General features: G+C 33.4%; 1 protein-coding gene across 1 annotated transcript; it reads left to right on the forward strand.

Annotated features, from left to right (window-relative positions):
• The first annotated feature begins 164 nt into the window (after positions 1-164).
• LOC138325679 (probable ubiquitin-conjugating enzyme E2 W-A) lies at positions 165-14323 on the forward strand. The gene is made up of 6 exons (XM_069271498.1): positions 165-205; positions 2139-2230; positions 3094-3196; positions 5423-5578; positions 6210-6285; positions 6737-14323. The coding sequence occupies exons 1-6, from the start codon at positions 191-193 to the stop codon at positions 6748-6750; spliced, it is 456 nt and encodes a 151-aa protein (XP_069127599.1). The 5' UTR covers positions 165-190; the 3' UTR covers positions 6751-14323.
• The last annotated feature ends 895 nt before the right edge of the window (positions 14324-15218 follow it).

Genomic DNA, 15218 nt, shown 5'->3' on the forward strand with positions numbered 1-15218 from the left:
CCTTAGTTTCGTAAATTTCCGAAAATAAAAAGTCATTTTATATTGAAAATTAATTTTAGGATCAATTGTATATATATCTTACGATTTAAAAAAATGTATTTTTATATTAAATAAAATCTCAACAATTAAATGTTATTCTGTTTTGACGGTCACTATTGTACGAAAATAACTGTAAACAGGAACGAGAAATATGGCTTCCATGGAGGTGAGTAAAATTTTCCGGACATCTTTTACTTCCTTTTCATCGGTTTCTATTCCACATAAAGTTGTTCGAATTAAGTTAATTGGGTTATTTTATCACCACATTCGTTCTTTGAGTGGGACATATTTCTACGACACAATATTCATGTCATTCAAGAACGTGATCATCAGCTGATCATTATGGAAACCATCCATGTCCAGCTGCTGATCAGTGGCAGCCTTGTATCGTGTCTGACAGTCTGAAGAAGTGACCATTAGACTATGATCATCTTGTCGTTGGCCCAGTTAGACATTGTTTTCTTGATTTGAGTTATCAATGTGTACAATATACACAAAGAAAACAATATACAACCGGGAAGAATTAATATTGATATTGGTTTTCATTTACATTGACAAACATTATGAACATATCTCTTTTAGATATTACGTCTGTTATTGCATAGAACATTTTCTTTCAGTTACAAGACGTGTTTAATTTAACACGATATATAAATTGAGTGGGTGTAAAAAGAAAAGAAAAAACAATTAATCCTTTTAAATTTGATTTGAAGAGAAATGAGGAAAAAGTGATAGTTACACCATAGGTATTTAGCACGCTGATAAGTCAGAGACCTACTAGGCCTATAGACTAATATATAGATATATATATATTAGTCTATAGTGGGTCTTTGACTTACCAGTGTGCTAAATACCTATGGTTACACACAATTTTTTGGTGAATGAATTGAAGTCATCTTCTGAGAGAAGACACTTCCAAGTTTTGACAAGAAACGGTTAAACCTAATGCCATTTCCACTATAAATGCTTGACAAATTCATGTGTATAATGAATCATACAAAAACTTTAATTCTAGGGGGAGATAATCAAGTATTGGAATTATATACAATGCAAAATATGCCCAGCTGTGTATAAAGATGAGCTATATGGATCTCTGACACTGTACTATCGCATTATCCGTAGTTAAAGCCCCTCCCATGGCCATGCACTATACGTACATGTATACATGCCCCTTCCCTTTTCTGGAGAAGAATTGAGGTGTATAAACGCCCTATCCCATGGATTTAACGACGTTTTATAACATGTGATGCCTCTACCACCAGCATTGTATCCCATATTACATGCACTTGTAATATAAGTCTTTTACATGTGAATCACAAAGGATAAAAGGCATATGCATGTTTTATTGTTTAATGTTTACTGTAATAGATTAATTAAATGTGGCATGAGTACAGAAAGAGAAATATGTCTGATTTTGTTTTTCATCCACAAGTTACATTTTGGTTCACTATAAATAAGCACCCCTTAAGCTTTGTTACAATTATTGTTATTTAAGCACCATGGGCGGTTAGGGTGAATAGGGTATTAATTAGATTACATTGTTCCACCTGTAGCTGTGATTCAATGTACCAGCTGCCAATTAACTAAATTAATGAAATTAGTACTGTACAACAATGCATGTAACATATAACGATATTGAGTCTTTACAGCATATCAAAATACATGTATAATGTGATCTAGAACACAAAGTAAAAAACGTCTTCAAAACTAATTATAATGATAATTATTTAAACATTATTGTCAGTATATCTTTTGTGTTACAATGTACTGTTTATGAAATCATAGACATAAAATGGAAGCAAAAGGATATTTTTTATAGACATGAATGTCCTTCCATTTTTTGTCTATGACTTCATCAACCTAAAAGATATTGAGAATGATATATATGCTTATCGTCTAATTTGAATAAGACAAGTTTGGCCAATGACTTTGTTGCTTTTATGACGTCATAATAGTTATTATACTCAACATACAAATCTTTTAGTATATGCAAAAAAATCCCTCAAACTTCTTACCAATAGAAAATTAGAAATGAGTGTAACGTATGTTTATGAAATCAACACTTATATAATTATAAGCCTTTTCTTTTGTTTATACAGAAGCGGTTACAGAAAGAGCTTCTAGCTCTAACAAAGGATCCCCCTGCTGGTGTAAAGGTGGACTCAAAAAGTATATGTACAAATCTATCGGAGTAAGTGTAATCATTTCATGTTTGCATATTACAGAATTATCTGTCCTTGCAGTTATAGGTATACGTATTGATTGTGACATCATGTGTTTACGACCACATCAAATGACATATCTTTCACCCACAAAACAATGACATCACAATCAATACCTTTACAGAGTTTGAGCTTGGTGTATATGTTCCAGAAATGGAGTCTTTCTCAGGTAAAAAGGGGTGCCCTAATGTAATTGGAATGGAGTTTTAGAAAAAAGTGTGGTCCTTGTGGTTTTATCATCCTTGATACTCCAGGGGTTTCGATCACTTATGATTTCTACACCCCTGAACTATCTCACAGTAAAACTGAAGGCAGCTGATCAGATGAAAAAAATCTGAATGAATCACAGGCCTGCAAAGATTTCATATGAATATAACAGAGAGAGCGACACCAACTTCAAAGCCACATAGTCAACCACAGTGTACCGTTATTTGGCTCTTTTGAAGTACATCAAAGGAATAAATTTCTTGATCTGTTCTGTTACCTCCAGTTTTACTATGAGATAGCTATAGTCCAGGGGTGTAGAGATCGTAGGTGGTCGGAGACCCTGGTAGTGGAGTATCAAGGATGTGGTTTTATATGCTTAAAAAGAATATGGGGACGTCACACTGTAAATGCAAACCCTGCCTACATGTACCAAAAAGTGCAGAAAACTCAGATCTGTAAACTGCTAACTTAATTAAGACAGAATAAAGTGCTTGTTTTAAAACCTAAAAAATGTCTCAGCAACTTTGTTTACAAGTGATTAATTAATTTCCAAGTATTAACTAGAGTTTGAAGGTGGTTTGATTAATTAACTTGAAATACATGTGTTTGTTTTATATCACTGCAGGTGGACTGTTGACTTAGAAGGAGCCCCAGAGTCTATATACGAGGGAGAAAAATTCCAGTTAATGTTTAAATTTGGTGCCAGATATCCGTTTGAATCTCCTCAGGTAAAAATGGGTTTATATATAGAATTATGTTTCCACTGTAAATTATGTATTCTGTAGCAATTGCAATATGTAAAATAATAATTATAATTAATTTTTTCTTTGTTTTCATACTAAATCTGGCTTTCTTATTCGCCAATACTTTTTTTGCATACCACTATGAGAAAAAAAATCTGAGAATGGCGCGAAACCCCGACGCTACTGTGACATCACAATAGAGATATTGAGGTAACATATTGATTGGGAAAAAAATCCCTTGAAATATCACTAGAACGTTACATTTAAACCTACTTTATTTAATAAGATAGATTGTAATCCGCTACAATTTTTTTTCATATCCTGATGAAGTTAAAAAACAGTGATATCAATGCTTAAAGGTGCTCCACCGCTGACAAATGGTATTTTCTCACTATCAAAAATAACAGCAGACGATTTAGTATTTTTCTTCAGTTACAAAAGTTACTTACGTTACACCATTACCACCATTAAAAAGTTTGAGCTTCTTATTTTACGTCAAGATAAAAATATTAACTAGAAATATGTCTGTTAGACATTAAGTGCTCGCTAACTACTTCCTAACCTTAATTTCTGCTATGAAATCATCCTCTGCAACAGGCGTACAGAGCACTTTCGCTCATTATCCTTGGGACTATTCCAAGGAGATGGTTTACGCCCTTGGTGCATTGTAATAAATACTGTCCTTTACTTCACCAGAACTTTAAATGTGAAATAACTTTAAAGTTCTTTGTTACATAAAAGTGTGTTTATTATCATATTGATATTGATACGATACACTTGTTTCGCTGTTCAAAATAGTCGTCCGCTAGAACACCATCCAGTTTCTGTGTACGTGGTGACTTACCTGTGTCATGCTTGAACGCCTTTATGGGGTACATTAGATCTAGAGCTCAGACACTCAGACTGATATTTTATAATGTGATTTTTTATTCTGTTTCTCTTATGCAAAGCTGTGTAATTTTATAAATATTTATTAGAACTGCAGCAAATGCTGTCTATGGTCACAGGGTTTTGTAAGCGATAGTGCAACGTACACCTAGGACCTAGGATGATGTGAAATAAATTAAATATGTGGCCGGTACTAAAAATTAACCGTTTCGTCACTTTCTGTTATTGACTGTATAAAACTGAATTGCATTGTATTGTTCCGGAAGTTTCCAAAGTCGATCAGATGCTTAGAATATCGTGACCAATGCAAGAATTTGTATGATACGCCACTTGAAGTTTACACAAAACAAATGCGTTTAGCACTGAGTAATGCCATTGTTGTTAATTTATAGTAGATTATCGCTGACAAGTATATCTTAATATATGTTTTTGAAAGTTTGGTGTCACTAAATCATGACGAAATCTATTAAAGCTATTAGACACTGACTTCCGGTATTGCGTGCGCAGTTGGAATCTGAGCATAGCGGATGTACACAGACTCTACACCCGACTAGGAAAATAATAGTACGAGTACACTCGCACTAAAAATTATTAATTGCATCCCAAAAAAATTCTATGGCACTATATCCTTTATGGAAGGAAGTACTGATTGCGCATGCACTAAAGGCAAAATGAATTATTTTATTTCATTTTTTGTGTTAATTGGACATATATATATATACACGAAAACACTAATTATTGTTCAAATTATGAATATCATTTATGCTCTGCCGGCGGTGGAGCATCTTTAAATGAAAAAGAGAATGTTCAAGTGAATATTAAGTATCATTGTACATTGACACTCTATTTTATGGTACACATTGGCTCATTCTGACTGCAGTATTCCTTCTCTACTATTAAAGAGTTATCTGCCCTTGTAGATAGGAATCAATTGTGACATCATCATTTAGGGAGTAGACCTATGTTGTTTCCCCGAAAAATTATGATATTATTCTCAAAAAAACGTGACATAACTACCAATATCCACCTGCTGTAAGGGTTGATAACTCTGTAACATACAAATGCAGAATAATTAACTAATATCAATATGACATTTGGAAGGTACAACAATATTATCATATGCATACTTTATGGTACATTTGTATCTTAGATATGATTTTTACAAAATGGATATTTTGAAAATATTTATGACATCCATGTGACATGTTTAAGATTTTGATGTATAAACATGGGAATTGAACAGAAAGTGATGTTTAAAATGTTTCTATACATGATAATAGGTGATATAAATAGTTTATGATATGTTTATACTTTATATAACAGGTGATGTTCATCGGCGAGCACATCCCTGTCCACCCTCACGTGTACAGTAACGGTCACATCTGCTTGTCCATCCTCACGGACGATTGGTCACCTGCCCTGTCTGTCCAGTCTGTATGTCTCAGTGTTGTTAGTATGTTATCTAGCTGTAAAGAAAAGGTAAGATATCTGTAAAACTGTTCCATATTTGGCTATTTGTAAATTATAGAGTTATATGATCTTGCGAGTCGGTATTGATTGTGATATCACATGTTCATATGATAAGAGAGAACTTATCTTTTACATGTAGCTCGATCGGTTGAGCAACAGACTAGTAATCCAGAGGTTCTGAGTTTGATCCTTATTGGAGCCAGTGATTAAAAACTGATTTGTAACATATATTTTCAATGTAATTTGTAGAAATTGAGCAAAAGCTAGAACAACTGTTCTTAATATGTTCCAGCATGTGTTCATACATGTCATAAAATAAACAGTTTGAAATTATGACCTGACCATTTTTGTCTTTGCAATCAGTTATGTAAGATTCTAGAATTTCATACTAAGGGGAGATAATCTTGTGTTGAATTTTAGCTGAGAAATCTGTCTGATTAAATTTATTTGTTCATGGCTTAATGGTTGCCTCCTTTGCTTATGTGTAGTGCTTTGTAAATGAAGCCATAATAGAACAGCAGAATTTTATGAGATTAATGATTAGTGAACAATTCTTAATATCAGAATTTTATGGCTTACAATCTCTTCAATCTATTCTTATTGGTAATTTCTAGATTTTCTACATTTTTTTGTTCTACAGAAACGACCACCAGACAATGCATTTTATGTTAAGACGTGCAGTAAAAACCCTAAGAAAACAAGATGGTGGTACCATGGTAAGATAATCATGTTTTATGTCTTATGTAACTCATGTTAAAACATTGAGGAGGTATTCATTGAATTGTTACATAATATCTATTGTAGAGGCAATAAAAGAATAAATATAAGGAGATATGATGAAGTTTTTAATGTAAGTTAGACTCATGGCCGAAGGATTGATACATAGAAATATTTACAAACAAGGGCAGTTAACTCTGCATGCACACACAACTTCCTATTTGTTCTACACTATATCCAAGTCAATTAACATGAGTAATAGTGGACAATTTAATCAGTACCAACAGAATACTCTATATGGTCTTTGAGTGATACAAAGTTGGGACTGTTCTTGATGAAAGCTCAAAATTAACAAAAACATTTGATATATCACCTATATTGAAAATCTTAAGTTATGATATTCTTCTGAATGTACCTTCATCTGATTTGAGATGTTGTCCATCCTTGCAGATGATGATGTATGAAAATGGATGCTAGGGAACACAAACGGAGAGGTTGGACTCATTCTTGGAACCAGAAGTAGTAGGTCAGCCAAGACTATTCTTTATTATCCATGGTAACCACAACTACTGGTACTCATTGGAACCAGGATGTATCCATAATTAGTCACTTTTAATTTCCGCTTAAGACTGAGCTGCTGAGGCTGTGATGAAAATTGTCAACTTGTAATTAAACTTTTTACATGTACATTGCAAATAACACATATGTGGTATTGTCCGAGTTTGACTAGTAATAAAGTCAGTATTAACCCATAGCAAGGCACAGAATATGTTCTGAACTACATTGTATAAGGAAAAGTTAGAAAAGTGCACAGAACTGGACACAAAGACTGGAGATCAAAGATGATACCTGATATATACAACCATATATAAGTACTTGTGAACCCAAGATCTTCTAAATGAGCCTCAAGCTGGATGAAAGGCCTGCCCTTATGTACAGAGTTATCTACCCCTAGCAGAAATTGAAGATCTGTGTTGTTACCAATGATTTAGATGAACATTAAGTGTTCAGTTGTTACACATTGGTAGTTAATACATTGAAGGTCTAGGTAAACCATATTTTGAAAATTAATTGTACACATACATTATCGAAAAGTGTGTGAATGTAAAATTCAGTATTTTGAGGCTTTGACTCAGTCTAGAGAAATTGAAATATTTTTTGATACGAACTTGAATAATTTTCATGTACCAGCCAGTAATCATAAGCTAAATGTAAAAATTCAACTGTATTTACAGGGAACCACTCAGTGTCTACTGTTGAGTGTTAATACTTAACTTTAACCCCATTCAACTTGAATTTACACTCCTTCAAAACAAGACTTCACATTGAAGATTCCAACTCACTTTACTCGTAATGGTCCAGCTGATTTCATGGTTGAAAACCAGATGGCTAATGCTTAATATATTTCTAGATTTAATTTATTGTTGACTTCTAATGCAGCATGGTGAGTATTAAGACAATAGACAGCCGATGATTCTGATCTATCAGAGTTACTTCCCTTTGTTTTATTCCATTGGTAGTGAGGGGATGAAATCTAGTGAAGTAAACTTGGAAAAATTACTCATCGACAACTTAATGAGGGTTTACGATACAAAATTATGTCTATTACTGTTAGTTATAACTTTAACAATGACAAAAAGAACTGAATTTTGGCAGTATTGTCAAAAATAATGATATAAATTTACATTTACTGTGCAGTTAAGTGAATACACACAATCAAACTGAGAAGCCAAGTACTAGTCTACACTGTCATTTCATATTCTTTACATTTGTATCATCAGTACAACACACTGTACTGAAGAGTGATTTCTTCAACATGTTTTCATCCAAACATTATTAGAACGCCAATAAGAAGGAATTATATATATTACAATATCTGGAACAATGCACATGTTACATGTATTTGTTGCTTTTGATGCTTATTTCATCAAATTTGTGATTTTCGATAGATTTCATCAAAAAAAAAAAAAATCAAGAGGTCAACATTTCCGACCACTTACAGCACATGTAACTTTCTCTTTATTAAACTTGTCTGTAACTTAGATGTTAATTTATATACAGTGTATATAATAATACAGTTTTTTTACTAGGTTGCTTTGATTTTATAAGTAGTATGATCGAGTGCATACAATTGATTCAGATGTATGATCATATTGTAGTACACGTTAACACATTTACAAATGTAAATGATCAGAACTTCCATTACTCGAGTAGCATGTTTGTATTGGTGTGTATATAAGCCTGATATAGATGAATACTGTTTTAATAATGAAAGTATGTTGTATATATATCATATGTTTTTTATTTGTTTTTGTTAAAGATATTTATTTGTAGACATGGCAGTTTGTCTATGTAATGTAGTTATGGATTCATAAATGTCTTTCCAGAAGAAAAAAAACCTTATATTTGTGTCAAAATGGGAAAAAAAACAATCTTTCACTAAAATGGCACTTGTTTTTTCTTGCATATTTTTTGTTATTTCTACTTATTAACATATATAATTAACCTATTACCTATTATGCATGGGAGTTTTCACACGGACCTGGCTTGAAAATTTTTTGACAAACAGTATGCATACATGTGTATATATATTATACTATAATATATTTAAGCATTGATGTCACTATTTTTTAATTTTATCGGGGTATGAAAAAAAAATTGTTTGCAAACTGTGTGAATCCGCGTAGCGGATTCTCACAAAAGTTTGCAAACAATTTTTTTTTCATTTAATTAATTTAATTAACAATTAATTTTATTCTCTATTTGATAAAATGAAGTATGTTTAAATGTAACATTATAGTGGTTTTTCAAGGGATTCTTTTTTCCGAATCAATACGCAACGTCAATGTCTCTATTGTGACGTCACGTTAATGTCTGGGTTTCGCGCCATTCCCGAATTTTTCTCATAGTGGTATGCAAAAAAAATATTGGCCAATCAGAAAGCCAGATTTGGTATGAAAACAAAGAAAAATTAATTATATATGTATACTGTTAGTCAAAAAAAATCGTGCCAGGTCCCTGTGGGAGTTTTCATACCTTTAAGCAGTTATTTCATAAACATTTCTCGACACTTTTTAAATTGTATCACCTTATACATGTAGATACAATTGTAGATATCCATAATGTGACAGTTTCCCTCCATCCTCTTTAAAAACAAACCCAACTTCTATCCAAGGGACTACATTTTGCAGTGTGTGTTGGCCATTGATCATATGTTTCCCTGAAAAGTATGATATTACGCTCGCAAACACATGACGTCACAATGAATTCCTACCCACTAGGGCAGATAACTCTGTGATATGCAAATACAAAATATGTTGTGCCCACTTAGATACTATTTTACATCATACAAGTATCAGACATTGGTCAGTCCAATTGAAAACTTGTACTCAGGCGAATATATTGTCCATTGGTATCATCTTTCTGCTGCCAGCTAGCTTGCCTATCTTTCCTAACATACTAGATAATTATGTTATTAAGACAAATATTCAAACATATAATACATGTCACTTGAATTCATACTTATATCTATCAATAATCAGAATTTCTCATTTATAGAATGTGATCCAGTTGTCACTCAATGAAAACAAAATGTGTTTTGTACATTAATTAAGGCTACTTTGAAAAACAAAACCATGAAAAACTTTGTAAGAGCTTTTGTCTTCACTCAATTTTGATCCTTCAATTCTAAAGCTGATGGAACTTCATATATATATTTATGTCATTGGTGAGACAGTGTGTGACAATGTATCTACAATAAGTAGGTCACTGTAACCTACATTTTGACCTTTGACCTACATAAAAATGGACTTTGTTGTAATGTTTGTTTTAAATACTAAATCATATTTTATACTTAATCTACTAGATTTATCAATATCACTTTCTCTAATATGAATAATATGGATACTAGATATGACTCTTTTATGGTTCAGGTTTATCAACAACTATTAATCTACATGTGTAATATTAATGAACATGAAGGAGTGTTTAATCCTTACACATATGCATATCTTTGTAGTTCTATTCAATTGTTTTCAATTCAATTTTTGAACTTAAAATTAACTTCATTAGATGTTCAAAATGTATGGTAAGATTTTTTTTCTCAACATTTAGCACTGATAGAGAATACTTCATTATAATAGCACCACAAAAAGTCAACAAAATATGTTCTTGGTTGTATAGAATTGTATTTGAGTCAGAGTTAACCAATGAGCTGTATGATAGCTCTTTATATATATAATTAATGTCTGTAATCATTAAAGATAAAAAAAAAAATGGGGACAAATTTAGAAAATTTCTGAAGTTACACTGTGTGACTGGTAGAAACAATAATGCAGTGATTAATTAAAATCAAAACAGTACAGTTTCTTTGGGCAATGGGACCATGGGCAGAGTGTTTAATGTATCCCCACATTTTGCTATTAGCCCTCCATCTCTTGGACATGAGTTCAAAACTTGTGCGTTGTTGTCTGAGGTACTAAATTCAGGTTTGAGTTTTTCTCTGAGTTCTTTGGCTTTTCTTCTTAAACCTGGCATGTCTGTCACTTACACTGACAGTTAATTAGGTATTACTAAACCAATTTTTGCAATGCTTGCATTATACCGAAATTATATGCAATATTATCTTCACTGCATATGTTTTATAAACCAGATTGCCTGGTATGTAAGTTTAAAGCAGTGTGAAAGCTTAGTTCAGCTGCAATAGTTATTTCTAACAGTTGGTTTTATTAGGTCATCTGACCCAAAGGGTCAGGATGACCTATTGTCATCATGCACCGTCCGTCGTCGTCCGCCTTCCGCCGTCCGTAAACTTTTCATTCAAAGACTTCTTCTCAATAACCGGGAGGCCCAGCGTACTCATATTTGGCCTGTAGGATGCTGGGATGAAGGGCTACCAAGTTTGTTCAAATGAATGACATTGACCTTCATTCAAGGTCACAGGGGTCAAATAGGCTAAAATCCTTTAAACAACTTCTTGTGTATAACTAAGAGGCCTAGAGACCTGATATTAGGCCTGTGGCATGCTGCGATGAAGGGCTACCAAGTTTGTTCAAATGAATGACCTTGGCCTTCATTCAAAGTCAAAGGGGTCAAAAAGGCTAAAATCTTTAAAACGACTTCTTCTCAAGAACCAGAAGGCCCAGGGTACTGATATTGAGCCTGTGATATGCTGGGATAAAGGGCTACCAAGTATGTTCAAATGAATGACCTTGACCTTCATTCAAGGTCAAAGGGGTCAAAAAGGCTTGAATCTTTAAAACGACTTCTTCTCAAGAACCAGATGGCCCAGGGTACTGATATTGGGCCTGTGATATGCTGGGATAAAGGGCTACCAACTTTGTTCAAATGAATGACCTTGACCTTCATTCAAGATCAAATAGGCTAAAATCCTTTAAACAACTTCTTGTGAATAACAAAGAGGCCTAGAGACCTGATATTAGGCCTGTAGGATGCTGGGATAAAGGGCTACCAAGTTTGTTCAAAGAAATGACCTTGACCTTCATTCAAGGTCACAGGGGTCAAATAGGCTAAAATCCTTTAAACGACTTCTTCTCAAGAACCAGAAGGCCCAGGGTACTGATATTGGGCCATTGACCAGAAGGATGAAGGGCTACCAAGTGTGTTCAAATGAATGACCTCGACCTTCATTCAAGGTCAAAGGGGTCAAAAAGGCTAAAATCTTTAAACGACTTCTTCTCAAGAACCAGAAGGCCCAGGGTACTGATATTGGGCCTGTGACATGCTGGGATGAAGGTCTACCAAGTTTGTTCAAATGAATGACCTTGACCTTCATTCAAGGTTAAAGGGGTCAAAAAGGCTAAAATCTTTAAACAACTTCTTGTGAATAACTAAGAGGCCTAGAGACCTGATATTAGGCCTGTAGGATGCTGGGATGAAGGGCTACCAAGTTTGTTCAAATTAATGACCTTGACCTTCATTCAAGGTCATAGGGGTTAAATAGGCTAAAATCTTTAAACGACTTCTTCTCAAGAACCAGAAGGCCCAGGGTACTGGTATTGGGCCTGTGACATGCTGGGATGAAGGGCTACCAAGTGTGTTCAAATGAATGACCTTGACCTTCATTCAAGGTCAAAAAGGCTAAAATCTTTAAACAACTTCTTCTCAAGAACCATAATGCCTAGGATACTGATATTGGGCCTGTAGGATGCTGGGATGAAGGGATACTGAGTTTGTTCAAATAAATGACCTTGACCTTCATTCAAGGTCACAGGGTCAAATAGGCTAAAATCCTTTAAACAACTTCTTGTGAATAACTATTACTAAGAGGCCTAGAGACCTGATATTAGGCCTGTGGCATGCTGGGATGAAGGGCTACCAAGTTTGTTCAAATGAATGACCTTGGTCTTCATTCAAGGCCATAGGGGTCAAATAGGCTAAAATCTTTAAAAGACTATGTTGTATTGTGCTAATAGTCAGATGACCGTTTAGGCCCATGGACCTCTTGTTTTGTTTTTATTTTTTGTATTGGTTTCCAAATTAATGTATGCTGTATGCTCTTTATTTTGTAAGATTACAATGTCATGTTTGTTTGATTGTTATCATTTTAGCTAAAATAAATCATTTTGACCTACATGTTAACAAATACTGCTTCTGTCCCGAAAGAGTCCTGCTCCAAAAAGATAAAAATGTATGCCGAGCTACACGTGAATAGGTAGGCCGAGTGCTTATTGATACATCTAAAAATTGAAGATTGATATTTTGACTGTTCTTTAAAGGAAATAATTTATTGAAGAAATATTGATTACAGTTTGATATTGATAGTATCATCACAACCTTTTTTTGATTAATTTTTAAAATGCATATAGCCAGTTACACTGTAAATGTTCGCGAGGATGTCACGATTTTGTGGGACATATAGAACATGAACATGAAATCTGATCTCTCAAATATTGAAAAATGGTTGAACCGTATACGCGATATACTCTTAAAGCCAGATCTTTTATGAATCAAGATGTGCAAGGTTAGCAACTTATGCATTTACAATTGCCTGTTTAAAAATCTTAATTTCATAGTTTATCCTCAATATTTATTTTAGAATGACCGATGATTAGTTCATATTACAGAAAGATGATTAAATTCTGGTACGTCTCTTCATGAATAATACCTTTGTAGTGCCTAGTAAAACTAATACATTTTATTTGGTTTAAAATTTTAAATATTGTTTTACATTCCCATTTGATTGTCGTTCACTGAATTATACATGTAGGAGATTTTAGTTATGTTTGCATCTGTTTAAAGCAGTGCAACTCCACAGCTTTCTGAGACATAGATTTAAAAATAATTTATACTGTAACTGTACCTATTTTAGTGTTCTCCAGTTTTTCTACATTTTATTGAACTATTTATTTGTATACCCTAAAATCTCGGTAATCATCCTGAATCGAAAATAGACCAGTCTTGAAAGTAAAAAAAAGCCTAGTATTTCTTAGTCAAAGTAATATTTACATAATTTGCTACAGAAAAAAATGTAGAGTTGTGGCCGGATGGTTTAAAGGTGTTCTGTAATATTACAACATGCCCCCACCCCCACCCTCACCCCCACCCTACAACCCGGATTGCAGTTTGAAACACATGCTGAACAATTGCAAGGTATTCAACGTAGGCTTGTGTTTAAGTAATGTAGCTTCCCACCTGTCACTTCCATAAATGACCCTGGCTGTTTATAGGACATAAAAATAATTCAAATTTGGTAAAATGAATTACAAGTCTTCAGCACAACGTCAGTGCAAACACAGTTAAAAATACAATGACAACTAAAATATGTACAGTTACAGCAATGCATCCATCTTCATAATGCTTTCATATTTGAAAGCGTAGGTGAAATTTTTAACGAAATGGTTGATATAATAGTGTCAAACTTATTGTATTTTCCGTCTGTTTTACCATTTGTATATTTGGGATATTTCCTTGTATGTATAAAACGTTTGTGTATAATACGGTTTCATGTCCTGCTTATTTAAGGACATAAATAGGCGTGTGAAAGACTGAGAAACTGGATTAAAGTATTAAAATTGATATGCTTTCTATCGTCTGTTGATTAAAGTAATTAGCTGCATGGTAGTTATTTGTCTAAATTTTGCTGAAAAAATGAATGTTCTTAGTCAAAAACAAAAATGTATCAAATGTATCTTAGGAAATGTGTGGTCCCTACACTTATTTTAAGTCAATTCAGATTTTGAACCGTGGAATTGGCAACAACAATTCTTTATTGGAATAACATCCAATGTTTTACCTTAATCAGAGTGCGTAACTCAGGTATTCAGCGTGTGTAGAATTCTGTGAAAGAAAATTAATATCTGTCTTTACATTCAACCGTATTGGTTAATATAAATACCTTTGTAAATTTTCAAGTATATACAGATTTTATTACCGATTCAACGCAAGGTATACTGAATCGACCGACAAAACCAAGGTCGTAACTATCGCCAAACGTTCTGGCTCTGAAAAGAAGGCACCGTACTCAACAACAAAAAAGTAGACTAAATTATGCGTCAATATTGTTGTCATCAATAATATTGATTTATATGACGAAATGAATTAATATATATGCTAGGTTAAACGTGCTTGGAAATTAAAGCAAAGGAAAGCATAATAGCATAAATTGTTATACCCCTATGAAATAGTTTCTATATAAACTCTATTAACAAAAATGCCAATAAATGAACTGTTCCGTCTCGACTGTTAACATGTGCTGTTGGATTGGTGTGACTTCACAATGGGGTATAACAAAATTTAAATAAATATTGACTTAATAAGGTATTTCACTCCTAAATGCAATACAATGCCACGAATCGACTAACACCTTTTGCAACATTGTAAACATGCTGTAAAAATATACAATTGTAATTAATAATTTAGTCCATTTACCTGAACAATTACATCCTCAGACTGTAGTTAGTTATGATCGACC

This window comes from Argopecten irradians, chromosome 6 (assembly GCF_041381155.1).
Source record: "Argopecten irradians isolate NY chromosome 6, Ai_NY, whole genome shotgun sequence".
Taxonomy (NCBI): Eukaryota; Metazoa; Mollusca; class Bivalvia; order Pectinida; family Pectinidae; genus Argopecten; species Argopecten irradians.